The 19,172-nt window shown below is 35.6% G+C and overlaps 1 protein-coding gene across 8 annotated transcripts in view; it reads left to right on the top strand.

The window, feature by feature from the left end:
* Positions 1–19,172, top strand: part of LOC147375312 (BEN domain-containing protein 5) — a 1,469,512-nt gene that overhangs the window by 75,116 nt on the left and 1,375,224 nt on the right. For all 8 annotated transcript variants that reach the window (XM_086387400.1, XM_086387368.1, XM_086387358.1 and 5 more), the window contains exon 2: positions 13,004–13,126. In XM_086387400.1, the coding sequence (XP_086243526.1) occupies positions 13,004–13,126 (123 nt within the window). The remainder of the gene's footprint in view (positions 1–13,003; positions 13,127–19,172) is intronic.

Genomic DNA, 19,172 nt, shown 5'->3' with positions numbered 1-19,172 from the left:
GTTGTGTGGGCTCACAAAGTACAATGCTTTTGACACTGCCCTCGACTCCTCCTCAGCTGTGGGAATTCAGACAATTGGCCCAGGTATCCCTTGGGCACTGTGCTTACAAAATCTCTAGTGCAAATCTGGTTGCACAAAATGGCTGAGGTCAGGATTTGGGACATCCATTAGTCATGTTCCTGGGTCTGCCATGGGAGCCGCTTCGTCAGCCCAGACCCTTTCCTCCCATCTGTGTGCTCCTATAGCAAAGGCGGCAGACACTATTGCTGGACCTGCCCCAGCAACAGGAGCACCTGTAAAACACTCCCACAGGCACTGAGTTTACAAAGCTGTAGCTGCTGGAACGCTCAGATTTCAGCCCTGCTTCCAATGTGTAGTACCTGGGGAGTGGCTCAGATTTCAGCCTTGCTTTTGAATGTGGGCAAAGAGGTGGAGCCCTGCCTCTGTGAGCATGCTGTGCAAGAGGCTGCTGTGGCAGGGGCCCCACCCCTCCTTTCGTTAACAGTGGAGTTTTAATGTCAGAATCGGGCTCCTTCCTGCACACATCCCTGGTTATGGCTTGGACCTCACTCCAACCCCTTCAGGTTGTCTCTGCATAGCTAACCGCAGTCCTTTGTCTAGGTCTGTTGTCTGAAGCCTGAATTTCAGCACTCAGCTATGCCAGGCACACCAGTAGACTTGTGTCTGGGGAGTGTAGGAAGGTGCCCAGGACCCTCTGTGCTGGTCTCTCTGTTCTGACTGCTAACAGCCAGCTGCTCTGCTCTCCTCTGAGCCTCTGAAGCTCTTTTTCTGTCCTAGCTGATCTCCATGCTGATGAAAAGTTTTCCCGGTTTGAGGGAACTTTTTCACAGCTCCCTCCCAGGGATGCAGGCCCCATCCTGATTTCCATTTTTTCTTTTATCCTCCTGGTTATGTGGTGATTTTTTTCTTGCAATTTTGGTATTATGAGATCTCTACCAGCATTCAGCAGGTATTCTGTGAAAATTGTCCCACGTGTAGATGTATTTTTTATGTATTTGTGGGAGGAGATAAACTCCACATCCTTCTCTTCTGCGATCTTTTCTGGCTCTTATTTTCTCTTGAATAAAATCTTAGAACCTCTTTGAGTAATCAATTATTCCTGGGAGATGTGAGAATTTAATGTTGCCAAATTTGGAAGTTGTTTCTTGATTTTTATAATCTTTTCTCTTATATTCACTTATTATCATCGATCCATTTACAGGGGAAATGTACTCTCAAGAATGGGATACAAGAAGTATTGGGACTATATCATCTAATTACTCAGCAAGCCTGTACTCTCAAGAATGGGATACAAGAAGTATGGGACTATATCATCTAATTACTCAGCAAGCCTGTGGCTATCCCTCATTCTCATGTAACTCTCCATTGCCACTGTTTTCACGTTAGTTCAGATCCGCATCATTTCAAATGTAGTTTGTTGTGTAGCCTCCTACCTGCAGTTTCTGTGCAATCTCATTCCTTTCTAATCCATTGTCCACACTACTGCCAGAGGGGTCTTTCTGTTATACAAAGCACATCCTGTAGTTTCACTGCTTAAGATCCATTAATACTTTCAATTGTTTATGGGATAAGGTACCCATTTCTTAATAAACATATAGGCTTCTTTCTAGTCTGATTTCTGTGTAACTCTCCATGTTGTTCTTTTAAAATCTACAGACCTTTTATTTCAGAATAATCTGTCCTTCCCAGAATTGGAGCGTCATAACTTGGCTGCCTAATAGACACCTACTTGAGACTCAGTTCAAGTATCGCTTGTTACCTTTTCTCTAGAAAACTTTCTGGATTCTTTTCCAACACAGTGGATTTATAAACCTCTTTCTTTAAGTTTCTATTCTACAGTGTTGTGTTTGTCTACAATGTTGTGTTAGAGAGTGTAAAATACTTTTTTATTTTCCTAATTCCCTTTATACTCCTTGAAGGATATTCTATGTCTTATTAATTTCTAGATCTCCAGCATCTATCACAGTATCAGGCACAGAGTGGACACCCAGTGATTGCTGAAGGTAGATTGAAAACCACCAGGAAGCTTTTCTAGGCCATGGTTTGGAGAATACTGAGCTGGTATTCTTTGAATATTGAATGTGGCAGAAATAGATTAGGAACACCAGCCAGATGTTGTTTTTAAGGGTTCTGTTTTTAGCATGTAAATTAAAATTTCATTTTGAAGTACAAGTCTAATTTGGGAACCAGAATACAGTTGTAGAGCTTGACAAGATTACATATGTAAATTCTCCAAAGGCTGATCTATCATCATGCTTTCCAAAAACAGTGCAGTTTGTGTAGAGTGAGAATGGACTCCAAGTCTGCATCCCAGACTCCTTGCTCCTTCAGCCCGCCACCTACCTCATTCAGGTTACCATCACTTAACCTTCTATGCTCAAAATAGCACCATAGAGACAGCTCTCTCTTTTATCTCTGTGAAAATGCTCTAAGCTCTGAGCCTTGAGGCTAGGCTGTATCCTGTTCTGCTTCATATCCTTCAGGGGCAGGGTTTTACTGTTCTAGGATAAAATCTAACTTTCTTAGGTGCTGAAGGCCTTCCATGATCTATTTCCTGTCTCCCTTTCCAGACTCTCATCTTGTTCCTCTATACATTATCTTCTTGTAACTTCTTTATTTCGCTAATTTTTACATATATTTTTAAGGTTGTTCAGGAAGCCTTCTGTGAGAAAAGTTTAGATGTTACTTCTTTATGCTCTTGTGGGATACCTTGAGGTTACCTCACATTTCTAATATTTATTACATTATACTATTATGGTTTACTCATTTGCCTCTCCCACTAATATCCTTGATGGACAGGAAGTTTTAAGATTTTTAATGTTACTAAAACATAACATAGTAGGTGCACAGGAGTAAAAAAAAATTCTTTGTTAAATAAACTAATAATTCTATATCAGTAGGCTAGGAATCAATGAAAAATGGCTCCCACGTACTATAGAATAGAATACATTTTTGAAAATTCTTTTTCAATTGAATTTTCAATTTGATAACTATTAAAATTGCTCTATGTCAGACATTTTTTGTTTTACAGTGAATGCAGCTATCTATATTAATTGCAATCAAAAAGTATATAGTAATCTGCATTATGACTAACAGATAAGTGGAAAGTTAGTATTTAAGTAACTGGTTGGGGCTTCCCTTGTGTCTTAGCTGGTAAAAAATCTGCCTGCAGTGCAGGAGACCTGGGTTTGATCCCTGGGTTGGGAAGATCCCCTGGAGAAGGGAAAGGCTACCCATTCCAGTGTTCTGGCTTGGAGAATTCCAAGTCCATGCGGTCACAAAGAGTCGGACATGACTGAGTGACTTTCACACTTCACTTTGGGAAGTGGATGTTAAGGCATATGCAGTTAGCTGTAATACAAAATAGAAAAGGTATCAGTAGAATCCTGGTAAGAGCGGGGGAGGGAGATCATTTACTGCAAAATGTTGAGGAATTGGATGCAAACTACTATTTCAGAGAAAATGGGCCAGCCATTTCTTTTGAAAGGCTGTAGAATGAAAAGAGAAAAGACCATAGCTTGCTGAATTGGGCCTCATCCGTGGTCATACACTTAAAAAGTGACCAAGCAACGATTCAGCCTTTAAGTTCATATTTTTCCAAATCCCATGGTGCCTAACTATGCTGTCTGTACTGATTATTTTTCTTTCTTACAGAAATAGAACATTTGTTTTTCATTATATATCTTATTACCTTCAGTATAGTCCTTAACTAGATAGTCAGTTTTTTGAGAGTGTTGTTATTAGTATATCCTTAATCTTTTATGGATTGATGGACTGATTTACAGCTTATTTTTCTTATATATTCTCCTTAGTTCTTGGCACAAGATAGAGTGGGTACAAAAATAGTTCTTTAATACATGAATAGTATTTAAAATACCCTATGATTGATTTTTTTTTTCAAAATAGCACAGTTGTGTCTGGCTCTCTGCGACCCCAGGGACGATACAGTCCGTGCAATTCTCCAGGCCAGAATACTGGAGTGGGTAGCGTTTCTCTTCTCCAGGGGATCTTCCCAACCAGGGATCAAACCCAGGCCTCCGGCATTGCAGGCAGATTCTTTACCATCTGAGCCACCAGGGAAGCCCCTATGATTGATTGTAGCTTAACAAATCTAGACATCATATTTGTATTGAAGATATTAATACATATGTCTAGAAAGGATTAGGATATGTGTATTTAGGAAAAATTTTTTTTACGTTTTTGTTTTTTGAGTCCTTGAAGTATCTCTTGTAAGTATATTTTCAATGAGAACAAACATGGTATATTTTGTAAAATGCTGGGAAGTGATAGCTTATGGTTGATTGATGATCTCTGAAGAAGATTTAGCTTTGGGATCAGGGACCAGGCTTGATCACTCAGAGCTTTTGTGTGGCAGAAGTTTTATTATAGTGAAAAAGGACAAAGAAAGCTTCTGACATAGACCTCAGAAGGGAGATAGAGAGTGCCCTGTCACTAGTTTTAGCAAGGGAGCTATATACTTTTTCAATTGGCTATTAACAATAAATCACAAGAACATCTCAAGGTTGTAAAGGTCTTACCAGATTCGCTCCCACAACATACACCTGAAGGTGCCAGGATTAGTCAGAAGGTCCTTAAGAAGGAGAAACATATCCTCAAGCAGGATACATTGTTGTTATATAATCATTGGTATGGAGTTTAAGGAAGAACATACCCTTGAGCCAGATGAATTGTTTTGTTGTGTAATCATTAGCTTAAAGAAAAAACATTTTATGTGACTAAGATGCAGGAATGTAGAAAAAAAAAATGTTTGTCTTTTTCTCCTCCTTGAGAACCCCAGACCCCTTTCTCCTCTTCCTCCTCCTTGTCCTCCTCGACCCCAGACTTCTTATCAACCTACCTAAAAATTAACTTTCTCAAAACAAGTTATGTAGCGGGTACTAGTTCACTGAGATAAAAGTCCCCAAATGAATAGGTTCTCTTTCTTAAAATGCCCTCAGGTAGGAATTTTAGATTTATTTTCTTGGCTCAGGATTTGTGGGTTAGGTCTCATCTTCAGTGTACTTTTCTCTCAAAATTATGAAGCCTTGGAAATGTTGCTTTATAATGGAACTTTTGACAGATCCCTTTAACTGCATATCACTTACACATGGAGGTAATTTGTTACTTCTTCCAAGGTGTTTGTACCTGAGAGGTGGAATTCATGTTCTATATAAAGGTCAGTTTTAATTAATACGCTGTTTTCCTCATTTTTGACCAATATGAATTGCTTGTAACTTTTGTGTAAAGTAGTTTTCCATGTAGAAATAAAACAAATTGAGCCTTTGTCATATCCATCATCAGTATAACCCACTTAAATGTCAAAAATTCTATGTAGCCCAAAAGTTTATTTCTAGCGCCTTGGCAGGCCTATTTATTAGAATAAAATAAGATGTAATTATAATATCATTTCATCAGGTACCTCTTTAGATATATCTTTTTCCTTCCACAAAATGTGCTCATATTTTTTATTGCTAAATATTTGTTATCCATGTAGTATTTTTAAAAGCATGTAAATAATAATATTAATAGGATTAGATGTTTCATTAAAGATAAACCACAACTTATTTTATTTTCTCTTTGTCTCTAACTTCCTTAAATTGAAAAACTTCATTGTATTATTCTGTCTCTATGTTTGGACACAAATATTTTACACACTATAATAAGAGTGTTTTATACTCTATAATTTAACTGGATGCTACAACATTCAGTGTTTACTTCAAAGAGTAGGTTTTTGGTAAGACATTCTTTCTGAATTTCTATTTAAATTATGCCTTTCCTTTTCTGAATCCTCCATTATACTTTATAGAGTTGACTCTTTTATTCTTTAGTTAAATACATTTCTTTCAAGATACAGGTGTCTTATTAATAATGAGGATAATAATGATAATGAGGATAATAATTATAACTAACTGCTTATTGAGTAAATGCTATGTTCTATGTGATTTACATATTTTTTCTGTACCCTTCAGAACAACATAACCAAACTCTAAGTGAAAGACTTAGAGAGGTTGTATTAAATTACTGCATATATATCTGAGTTAGATGGATTCACTCTCAGCTCTATGTGATTTTGAGATCCAAACTCTTACTATTAATTCATACTTCTGTCACTAAATATAGGGATATTTTAAAATAAGGTCAAGAAATTAGCAGTTACTCAATAAGAACAGTTATTTCATTAATCCACGCTACCTTGGATTATTTTATACTACGGTAAATGCCATTCTTTGTTAATGGTTTAATATACATGTATAACTGAGATATAATTTCTCTGAGAATAATAACTTTGCATTTCTCACGTTGTGCATGTAAATGATCAAGCATTATGTTGTATTAACATCACAGACTATAGTATCCCCCTACCCTGGTCTTTCTGTCTTTATGTCAGTATATGCATATTCTAAGGTGTTTCCCTTTCTTTAACTATTTGATTTCATTATTTTATAACTTTTTATCTTGGTAAAATGTAGATGTAAAAATTCTGTCTGTTCTTTTGATGAATTTAAAATATATTGCATACCCTCTGTGTTGTCAATAGACAAACAAAAACCAATATTCACATAAATTTCAGCTCTTAAAACTCTTCTTTATTTCAGTAAATTAGTGAGTATTTATAGATTACTGACATTGCGCCAAGCATTGTGTCATACCTAGGATGGAGAGAGAAAGTGGTGATAAAAATAAAAGACATTAGATTCTTCTAATGAGACACCATACTCAGAGTGAAAAGACACAAAAAATAAACATACAACAAATCAGTAATAAAAAGGTAAATATGTTTTAAGGAATAAACAAGATGTTGTGGCAATGTAGAGGAACACTGACTGTCAGTGCTTGGGAAATCAGGTAAGACTTCCCAGAATAGATAACATTTCATGTAGGTCTACAGGATGAGTAGGAGTTTTCTACAAGGAAAAACAGGGATGTGGAAAACATAATGAAGTGAGTGATAATGCTGTTGGTGACATGATTTTCTAAAATGATGATACTTCTGGATAAAATTATAAACAAACCAATTATAATCTTTCCTTGATTTACATGTTAGTTGCATCTTTGGAAAAATCAGTGTTTATTAAAGCCATGCAAAATACTTTCCACGTGTGAAACAGATTCTAAGCTCACATAATTATAAGATTTTGCATGCATGAATATTTGTGTACATAAGGGAGTCAAATCCCTTATGATTATACAGTGAAAATGACAAATAGATTCAAAGGATTAGATCTGACAGACAGAGTTCCTGAAGAACTATGGACAGAGGTTCGTAACATTGTACAGGAGGAGGTGATCGAACCATCTCCAAGAAAAAGAAATGCAAAAAAGCAAAATGGTTGTCTGAGGAGGCCTTACAGATAGCTGAGAAAAGAAGAGAAGCGAAAGGCAAAGGAGAAAAGGAAAGATATACCTATCTGAATGCAGAGTTCCAAAGAATAGCAAGGAGAGATAAGAAAGCCTTCCTCAGTGATCAATGCAAAGAAATAGAGGAAAACAATAGAATGGGAAAGACTAGAGGTCTCTTCAAGAAAATTAGAGATACCAAGGGAACATTTCATGTAAAGATGGATACGATAAAGGACAGAAACAGCAAGGACCTAATAGAAGCAGAAAATATTAAGAGGTGGCAAGAATACACAGAAGAACTATACAAAAAAGATCTTAATGACCCAAATAACCACAATGGTGTGATCACTTACCTAGAGCCAGATATCCTGGAATGTGAAGTCAAGTAGGCCTTGTGAATCATCACTATGATCAAAGCTATTGGAGGTGATGGAATTCCAGTTGAACTATTTCAAATTCTAAAATATGATGCTGTGAAAATGCTGCACTCACTATGTCAGCAAATTTGGAAAACTCAGCAGTGGGCACGGGACTGGAAAGGTCAGTTTTCATTCCAATCCCAAAGAAAGTCAATGCCAAAGAATGTTCAAACTACTGCCCAACTGCACTCATCTCACACACTAGCAAAGTAATGCTTAAAATTCTCCAAGCTAGGCTTCAACAGTATATGAACCAAGAACTTCCAGTTGTTCAAGCTGGATTTAGAAAAGGCAGAGGAACCAGACATCAAATTGCCAATATCCGTTATAGCATACAAAAAGCAAGAGAATTCCAGAAAAACATCTACTTCTGCTTTACTGACTATGCCAAAGCCTTTGACTGTGTGGATCACAACAAAGTGTGGAAAGAGATGGGAATAGCAGACCATCTTACCTGCCTCCTGAGAAACCTGTATGCAGGTCAAGAAAGCAACAGTTAGAACTGGACATGGAACAACAGACTGGTTCCAAATTGGGAAAGCAGTACATCATGGCTGTATATTCTCATCCTGCTCATTTAACTTCTATGCAGAGTACATCATGCAAAATGCTGGGCTGGATGAAGCACAAGCTAGAATCAAGATTGCTGGGAGAAATATCAATAACCTCAGATATGCAGTTGACACTACCGTTATGGTAGAAAGTGAAGGGGAACTAAAGAGCCTCTTGAGGAAGGTACATGAGAAGAGTGAAAATGCTGCCTTAAAAGTCAACATTCAAAAAACGAAGATCATGGCATCTGGTCCCATCACTTCATGGCAAATCGATGGGGAAACAATGGAATTAGAGACCAACTTTATTTTCTTGGGCTCCAAAATCACTGCAGATGGTGACTGCAGCCATGAAATTAAAAGACACTTGGTCCTTGAAACAAAAACTATGACAAACCTAGACAGCATGTTAAAAAGCAGAGACATTACTTTGATGACAAAGATCTGTATAGTCTAAGCTGTGGTTTTTCCAATAGTCATGTATGGATGTGGTGAAGACAATGGCACCCCACTCCAGTACTCTTGCCTGGAAAATCCCATGGATGGGGGAACCTGGTAGGCTGCCGTGTATGGGGTCACACAGAGTTGGACACGACTGAAGCAACTTAGCAGCAGCAACAGCATGTATGGATGTGAGAGTTGGACCATAAAGAAGGCTGGACATTGAATAATTGACGCTTTTGAACTGTGGTGTTGGAGAAGACTCTTGGGAGTCCCTTGGACTGCATGGAAATCAAACCGGTGAATTCTAAAGGAAATCAGTCCTGAATATTCCTTGGAAGGACTGATGCTGAAGTTGTAGCTCCAATCCTTTGGCCACCTGATGCAAAGAACCTACTTATTGGAAAAGACTCTGATGCTGGGAAAGATTGAAGGCAGGAGGAGAAGGGGATGACAGAGGATGAGATGGTTGGATGACATCATCGACTCAATGGACATGCGTTTGAGCAAGCTCTGGGATATGACAAAGGACAGGGAAGCCTGGCCTGCTATATTCCATGGGGTCACAAAGAGTTGGATACGACTGAATGATTGAACAAGAACATATCTGTGTGCATGAATATGTGAGTATATCTGACACTTGGAAGTCATACTGGACTTTTCTCTACTTTGTACTACGTGTAGCATTCCTCGTCTCTACTACTCAGATGCCATCAGTGCTCTTTCATCCTTATGAAAACAAACAAAAATGCCTTAACAAATTTCTAAAATGCCTCCTAGGTATACTGCTCACAACGATATCCACCTCAAATGAATAATTAAAATAAGAATAATATAATGTATATTTAAAAATAAAATGAAATTCTCTTTTTAGAGAAGGGGATAATCATGTACATAAACTATTTCTTTATCTTTCATATAAGAATTTTGATAGATACCATTTGATGTTGATAAACTAAAATAATAGAAAAATAAAGATATTGTGTAGAATAAAATCTGAGAAACTAAAAACTGAAGTGGTTAAGAACATTTTAATCTAGGGACTGAGAATTGGGTTTGAGAGATATTAGTCATAGGATAATTTTACATCTATAACATCTATATATAAATATGTATTTGTATAATATCTCTGTCCATATATATATATATATATATATATGGATTGATTCTGTGATATGAAAATCAATTCTTGCTCTTTCACTTTTTAACATTTAAAAATAATTGTTTTGAGATAAGTTTACCCATAACAAAAATGTACCTGTTTTACCTATGAAATTTAGTGAGTTTGGAAAATATATAATATAAACCCACCACCATCACATACATATGAGGTTCATTTTTTTTTCCTGAAAAGTTGTCGAGTTCTTCAAGCACTATTTGTTTTACAAGTTGTTTTTCTATATTAAATTATCCTTGCACCTTTGTTCAAACTTAATTGACCAAATGTATATGGATGTATTTCTTCACTCTGTAATCTGATCCACTTATTTATATGACTTTCCTGTAAGTCTTATTCTCATGTAAGTTCTTCAACTCTTATTTTTCATAATTGTATTCAGTATTTCAGGCCCTTTGAGTTTCCATATAAATTTTAGAGTCAGTTTGTTGATTTCTTGGAATAAGTCCTGCTGAGATTTTGATTGGTATTGCATTTAATCTAGAGATCAGTTTTTGGAAAGTTGTCACTTTAATAATAATGAGTTCTCTAATCCATGAACATGGTATATCTTGATATTTAATTGGGTCTTCCTTAATATGTATCAACAATTTTTATTTTTTTATTTTTCAATATACAGTTCTTATATATAATTTGTTAAATTTAAGCCTTGTTATTTTGTGTTTTTGATGGTATTGTAAGTGGTATGGTGTTTCAAATTTCATTTTCCAGTTGTTCATGGCTAGTACCTTTCTGGAATCTCTACTTAATCTCCTAAATTTTCAACATGGATTCTTCACTGTGGATGGTTGCATGTTGAATGTTTCCCAGCACTGTGCACCTTGGAAATTACAACTTCCTGGTCATTCTTTGACTGGTCTCATGGAATTTTATTCTATATGGCTTAGCATTCAGACAGTCTTAAACAGATTGCTATACATTTTAGATGCTCTGACTCTCATAGCAGTCTCCCCTTCAGTAGTCTAACCTTCAGACTTTCCTCATCCCTCTCCAAACTCTTACTTCTGTCTTTTCAACACACTAAATCACCCTGTTGTACTTGGGAACCCTCTTCTCCCTGTACAATAGATCAGAAAGTATCACTAATCTAAAAGCTAGTATTATCGTTAGGCTCACCTAGTTTTCCCCCCTTTTTCAGGTGTCTCAGTTTGGTGCTGCTTATCATTTAACTCTGAGAAGAGTTGTTCTGTATGTAGCATATTGTTGATAGTGAAATGAGTACAACTGTACAGTAGTTTGAACATTTTTTGACATTGTCTTTATTTGGGATTGGAATGAAAATGGACCTTTTTCAGTCCTGTGACCACTGGTGAGTTTTCCAAATTTGCTGGTGTATTGAATGCAGCACTTTAACAGCATCATCTTTTAGGATTTGAAGTAGCTCAGCTGGATTTCCATCACCTCTACTAGCTTTATTCTTAGTAATGCTTCCTAAGGCCCGCTTGACTTCACAGTCCAGGATGTCTGGCTCTCGGTGAGTGACTTCTGTCTTAGTCAGGCGTTAAGCTCGGTTTAGTTTCATTCTCCACTTTTAATTCTACCCTGAATCTTTGATATGCTTTGTGAATGATTTTTACTCCTCCTCCAAGGTTTGAGCCCTTCAACAATATTGATATATTGTCTTAGTCCCAGGACGGTTTGCTGCTCTTCCCTTAAATGTAGAGAATTTTTTTCCTTTTAATACTTCTCCTCTTACAATGAGTCTCACTTGAGCACGGGGGTTACAAAGTTTGTTGTTCTTCCCTAGTGACTTAGGCCTCCTGGCGTGCTATGATTCATGGGGTCTCAAAGAGTCGGACACGACTGAGTGACTGACCTCATCTGATCTGAGTGACTTAGGGCCTTTTTTCTATAGGGAAAATGATATTCGTCGGGCCATTCTCCCTTTGCAGGTCTGAATCACAAAGAAAGGCATTTTCTAGTCTTCTGCCTTGCTTCTAATCTTTCTCCTAAACGCTTGATGAAGGCTTGTGTAGGAGAATCTCCCAGTGCTGCGAACTTCCTTTTGTGTCTGTGACTCCCAGGGGTTCTACTCTCTCTTGTTCCCCAAACTTACCTTAAATGATTTTTTAAAAATTAACTTCTTTTTAGTCATTTGTATGGGACCCACCATTTCTTTCTCCTGTGCTCTGATACGGAGGAGTCAGTGCTTACTTCTCATCCCTTTTTGGTAGAGCCTGACTTTTCTTGGATATTAGAATTTCAGTTACCCTACAACTCAGTTCTCTGATAGATTTTAAAAATATATATAAATTTATTTATTTTAATTGGAGGCTAATTACTTTACAGTATTGTATTGATTTTGCCATACATTAACATGAATCCTCCACGGGTATACACGTGTTCCCCATCCTGAACCCCCCTCCCACCTCCCTCCCCGTACCACCCCTCTGGTTTTTATAAGTTATTTTTTGTTCTTTACTGGGATTTTTATGCTAAGATGGAAAAGATGATCTTTCCAGCTTTCTACATTCTAAATGGAAGTGAAACTTCTAAAACAAAAAAATTTAAGTTCCTGTTAGGAAATATAGCTTTTATACTAAGTCAGTGTTTCTCAAATTATTTCTGGTATTGGTATATTATGTATTTATAATACTAATTATAGAACTGTTGCTTTATTCACAATAAAATAGCTATTTGTTACAAGTTAAATGTTACCATTTATTTACATAATTGATGAAATTTAATGAACATCTTTCTTATTTCATTGGTTATACGAGATATTTTTCATACCTAATTCTCATAACACAGTTTTGAAATATGGATTCTACCATTCCTTTTTATGGATGAGAGAAACTGAGGCTTAAAATGATTAAGCTGATTGCCTTGTGTTATGGAGAATTAATATGTAGTAGAGATGAGATTTGAGTCCATATCTTTCTGATTTAAAAATCTGTTCTCTTTCTACTTCATCACAATATATTGTTAATTTCTTTAGTGCCTGGATAAGCACTGAATTACAGGGGGAATGTAATGATAAAATTTTTGCTGGACTTGTGTTACTAAATGCATTTTGATTTCTGCTTAACAAGAGCCAATTTTTTGAACAATAGGCAGTGATATGGGAAATGATGATGCCATCGGAGGGAATGTGAGCAAATATGTGGTGCTTCCAACTGGATACTGTGGACAGCCCAAGAAAGGACATCTTATCTTTGATGCTTGCTTTGAAAGTGGTGAGTGTATCAAAGACCTTTTCTTTTGAGATTGCCTGGTGAGGTTTTTTTTTAAGAATCTTACTCCATATGACCATTTAGTGTGATTCAACCCTTTTAATTTTTTTTACCATAATGAAATAAATTGTGAGTGAAAAATCAGATTTGAATGAATTAACTTGGAAATACTTAAAGTGAAACACAATAAATGTTTTTGTTGTCATAAATGATTAGAAAAATAATGATAGTACTAATGAACATTTATAGAGGACTTTATTTTTATCAAATGCTTATCTAGATATTATTTCTTTCAGGTAAAACTAATATAATTTGACTACTTGATAAATGATTGATAATGAATATCTACTATATGATTCTTAGTCATTCTGAGAGGAGGCTTCTCTATTAAAAAAAAGTTAAAGAATAGATTCAGTTGAATAAAACAGGAAAAGTAATATACTTCATACACAGAAAATGCTATGAGAATTCTGATAGGGGAACTCAGGGCTTGATTGTGAACTTCCATCCAGTAGTAACTGAATCTTGTTAACTTTCTTGAGCCTCACACTCTGAATGGAATGTAAGCATATAGTGTGTATTCAGAATATGTTGAAAATATTAATGAGAAATTAAACATAATTTTGTTTAAAAGATAATTGTTGATTATTTTGGGTTTTGAATGTTGTACTTGCACATGTGTGGGTATGCATGATTGAAGGGACATTTTAGTTTATGAAAGTTCTCTGAACTTTAAGAACCATGGCTGTTTATACCAACAACTGAAAAATTGTTTATGTAGGATTTTCCCCTCTGTTTATTCTATGTTGTTTTAGTATTCTAGGGCTGCCTTTATAAAGAACCATAAACTGATTGACTTAAAAAACAGAAATTTAATGTTTCAGAATTCTGGAGGACAGAAGTCTGAGATTGAGATGTTGACAGGGTTGGTTCCTTCTAAGGGTTGTGAAGAAGATTCTGCTTAGTGTCTCTCCTCTAGCTTCCTGTAGTTTGCTAGCAATCTTTGGTGTTCCTTGGTCTGTAGAAATACCATCCTGATTTCTGCCTTCATTTTCATAGGCATTCTCTGTGTGTACATGTCTGTCTCTAAATATTCCCTTTTTATAAGGATATCAGTCATATTGGACTAGGGCCTACTCTAATGACCTGATTTTAACATGATTCCTTCTATAGAAACCGTGTCTCTTATTAGAGTCACAGGGTTAAGACATCAATATACAAATTTTGGGGAGATGTAATTTAATCCATAACACAGTATTGTAATGTTGTCTTTCCAATCAGACTTGAACACTGTCAACATAATTGGGAACAACATACTGTACTTTCTTTGAATCTTGTATAGCTGTCCTTTGGTGCCTGGGTAGGATTGGTTCTAGGACCCGTGTGGATGCTAAAATCCACATATGTGCAAGTCCTTCATATAAAATGATGTAATATTTGTGTGTAACCTATGCACATCCTCCTGTATACTTTATTGTCTCTAGATTACTTATAATAATATCTTATGCAGTGTAAATGCTATGTAAGTAGTTACCAGCAAGTGGCAAATTCAAGTTTTGCCTTCTGGCACCTTGGAATTGAAAAAAACAAAATTTGATCCTTGGTTCATTGAATCTGGGGATGTGGAACCCATGGATATGGAGGGCTGAGTTCATGTGGATGAAGTTTATTGCCTTTAGATAGGCTTCCATTTTCTTTCTTTCAGAGTTGTGTAATATGTAAGGTGCACATTATATTTACATTATAATATGTAAAATATGTAATATGTAATATGCACATTGCCTGTTCCTAAGCTGGTGGATAACTAATCTGTGTTTCTTATGAGAAATAAGGTCTATAGGTCAAATATGAACTTTCCTATGAATTCCTGATATGTTTTCTTTCCATATGCCCTTCCATTTAAGTATTATTTTTCCTGGAAAAACATCTACACCACCCTAATTTTATCTCTTGAGAGACACCTGACATTTTTTATGATTTTTAAAAGTTTCTGTTGCTCTTTTCTTCTAGACTATAACCTGCTTCTGGGTAGAATCTGAGTATGGTTAATCCATGTCCTCTTATTGAACCAGGTAGAGTGCTTACAAAATTAAGCAAAAATTAATTCTGTATTTGTTGAATGAAGTAGTTTAAACAACAGAAGTTTGTGGAAAGATTAATTTTCTGATAGGTTTGATGAAAAAGCCATATTTAATTGCTCACTATTATCTAGTCCATCAACTAGTCCAACCAGTTATCCAATTTCTAGTCCAACTTCTCTAGTCTGACTTAGTTGTCCTAGTTCAACTTCTCTCAAGCCTTCATACTTTTGTGGATGCTATTTTCTCTGTGTCCCAGATTCTTTGTTTACTTGGTAAAATGTTAATTTAGACTCAGGCCAGTATTTCTTTCTCTGAGAAACAGTACCTCTTAGGCGGGTTTGACTATCTCTACCTATATGTTCGCAGGCACCTTTCCTGTGACTTACAGGCCTTTTCCATGATAGCTTTTATTGCATTACAGTCATTTAATAATCTTTTTTTCCTTATCGCTAAAAATTCCTTGAGGTCAGTGACGGTTTCTTATTAATTTTTGTTCTGCCATCTATGGGGTCGCACAGAGTTGGACACGACTGAAGCAACTTAGCAGCAGCAGCAGCAGTACCTAGTGTACTACCAGAAACTGACTCTGATGAAATGGAAATATATGATTTATCTGACAGATATTTCAAAGTAACTGTCATAAAGATTTTTACCAAAATCAAGAAACCATTGCATGAACCAAGTGAGAATTTCAACAAAGAGATGGATAATACTGAAAGTACCAAATAGAAAGCATGATGTTAAAGAACACAGTAACTGAACTGAAAAAATTTCCTAGAAGACTTCAACATCAGACTAAAGTAGAAGAAAGGAGCAGAGAATTTGAATACACATCATTGGAAATGATTTCCTCAGAGGAATAAAGGTAAAAAGAATGAAATAGAGTGAAGAAAGCCTAATGGACTTATGGGATACCATAGAACATATCAATGTACTCATTATGAGAGCTCCAGAAGAAGAAAAGAGATAGAGAGGAAGAACCAAAGGAATTTTAAAGGAGGGAAGACATAGAATAAAATAGTCTTCATAAAGTGAGATTTTAAGATTAATAAAAATATTTTACATTTAAAAAATTTTAACAATAGCAACAAGAACATTAAGGGAAAAAAACAATAATAATATTTTTTTTACTTATTGTTTAACCATACCCTGTAAGAAATGATGGATTTATGTAATTTATCTCATTTAACACACACAAGCCTTCTGAGATATTATATCTCTACTTGTAAGTGAGGAAGCTGATACTCAAAAGTGTAAAGTTATTTACTTTGAATTACACGGCTAACAAGTGGTGTAGTCAAATTTGAAACTGAGAATTTCCTGACTCCAAAGGCCATATTTTTATATATGTATTACATATATGTATTACCTTATTATAGGTCAACTTATGGCATATGGATAATAGACATATTGTTGAAAATTTATCATTAGGTGAAAAGATATATAGGAAAAGGTGTTATGATAAATAAAAAAGAAAAGTTTACTGTTTTAAAATAAGCCATCCAAATAAATACTATGTTTGGTTACCATCATATGAAATTTGAGTTTTATTTTATTATTGATATGCATATACATGTATTGATTATGAAAAGTGCACTATAATTCACACTTCAGGTTAATTGGTTAGCCTGAGAGATTTAGTATGTAGCATTAAATTATTGTGGCATGGAAAAGAGTCAGTGAAATAAAGATATGGGTCAGTTGTTTATCACTTGAAAATCTATCACTTGAAACAGTGGAAATAAAAACTTAAAACATTTTATTTTTAATTCCCCCAGTTGATTTTTCTACATATATTTATATAATCTTTCAAGATTAATGAAGTATTAATTAATTTTATTTCCTTTTAAAATAAAATAAAATACTCTTTATTCTTGGTGCAGCATGAAAATATGCTATAACTGCATTAGAAATCAGGGTTTTTAGCTTAATGCCTCAGTTAAACCTTTTCTTTTTAGATATGCAGTTGACTGATACGCTTTTTTGTTTTTTTAAACTTTATTGAGTAATAATTGACAAATATAATTGTGTATATTTAAAGTGTACGGTGTGATGATGTGATGATTTGATATACATGTATATTGTAGAATAATTAGCAAGATCATGATAATTAACACATCCATTACCTTACATAGTCAACATAAGCATCTCCTTTTCCCTCCCTGCAGTAAGTATGCTTAAGATGTTAGCAGATATACAGTGGAGAAAAGATAGTCTCTTCAACAAGTGGTGCTGGGAAAACTGATTAACTATGTGTAAAAGAATGAAACTAGAACACTTTCTAATATCATAAGCCAAAATAAACTCAAAATGGATTAAACACCTAAATGTAAGACCAGAAGCTATAAAACTCTTAGAGGAAAACATACGCAGAACACTCTCTGACATAAATCACAGCCGAGATCCTCTATGACCCACCTCCCACAATAATGGAAATAAAAGCAAAAATAAACAAATGGGACCTAATTAAACTTAAATGTTTGCACAACAAAGGAAACTTTAAGCAAGGTGATGACAGCCCTCGGAATGGGAGAAAATAATAGCAAATGAAACAACTGACAAAGAATTAATCTCCAAAATATACAAGCAGTTCTTGCAGCTCAATACTAGAAAAACGAACAACCCAATCAAAAAGTGGGCAAAAGACCTAAACAGACATTTTTCCAAAGAAGACATACAGATGACTAATAAACACGTGAAAAGATACCCAGCTTCACTCATTATTAGAGAAATGCAAATCAAAATCATGAGATATCATCTCACACGTCAGAATGGCTCTCGTCAAAAAGTCTACAAACAATATTGTTTGTTTTGTTTTTGTTGCTTTATTCCCCAGTTGGCACCTTGCTTTAGTTTTGTTTTCCAGTTTGTGCTGTAGTTAGTATTGTTTTTAAGTGGTTGATACCATTTTTGGTTTCCTTTGCTTGCTGGGTCAGTCTATTGTACTTCATTTCTTTATTGGACTGTTTTGATTTTGTTTATAGATGTATATGTGTGTATATTCCATTATTTTAGTTATTATTTGCCTGATTTTGTAATTGCCATTTGTCTGGGGTGCCTCTTTTCTTTCTTGTTTTTGAGTGTTTGTTTTAATCCCCTTTAATGCCATAACAAACCACCTGTGGAATCTCCATTCTCTGGCCAGAGATCAAGCCCTGAGCCTTTGGAGTGGGAGTGCTGACTCAAAGACCCTAGACTACCAGAGAACTCCTAGGGAGTATTAATTAGTGAGAACTCCCACAAAGGCAACCACCTGTATACCAGACCTGGAATCACTAAACTTCCAGCAGCATCCTGTGCAGGAGGCCTTATCCAAACAACCAACAAGACAAAAATACAAACCAAACAATCAGCAGACAGGATTACCACCTCACACAGTCCTGCCCATCAGAGGGGAGAAAAAAAATTGCCTCCTCCAACCTGAACACAAGCACAGGTAACACCCTACACGAAGCTTACACAAACCACAGGACCAACCTTACCCACAGAGGGACAAAGCCAAAAGGAAGAAAGAATTCAACCTCGAGGTCTGGGGAAAGAAGACTTCAAACACAATAAGTTAAAAAAAAAGGCAAAGGCAGAGAAATACTGTGCAAATGAAGGAACAACCTGGAAACACACAGTCCAAATAAATGAAGAGGAAATAGGCAAACTACCTGAAAAAGAATTCAGAGTAATGATAGTAAAGAGGATCCAAAACCTCGAAAATAGAATGGAGAAAATGGAAGAATCAATTAACACACTTAACAAAAATCTAGAAGATATAAAGAATAAACAAACAGAGACAAACAACACATTTACTGAAATTAAAAAGACTCTAGAAGGAATCAATATCAGAATATTTGAGTCAGAAGAATGGATAAGTGAGCTGGAAGATAGAATGGTAGAAATAACTCCTGAAGAGTTATAAAGTAAAGTTATAAAGTAAAAAGAATGAAAAGAGCTTACGATAGTCTGAGACCTCTGGG

The sequence above is a fragment of the Bos grunniens genome, chromosome 3 (assembly GCF_055505025.1).
Source record: "Bos grunniens cultivar Pamir isolate PY7600 chromosome 3, Bosgru_T2T1.0, whole genome shotgun sequence".
Classification (NCBI taxonomy): Eukaryota; Metazoa; Chordata; class Mammalia; order Artiodactyla; family Bovidae; genus Bos; species Bos grunniens.
The sequence above is the reverse complement of the archived record's forward strand: the minus strand, read 5'-3'. Positions and strand labels throughout refer to the sequence as shown.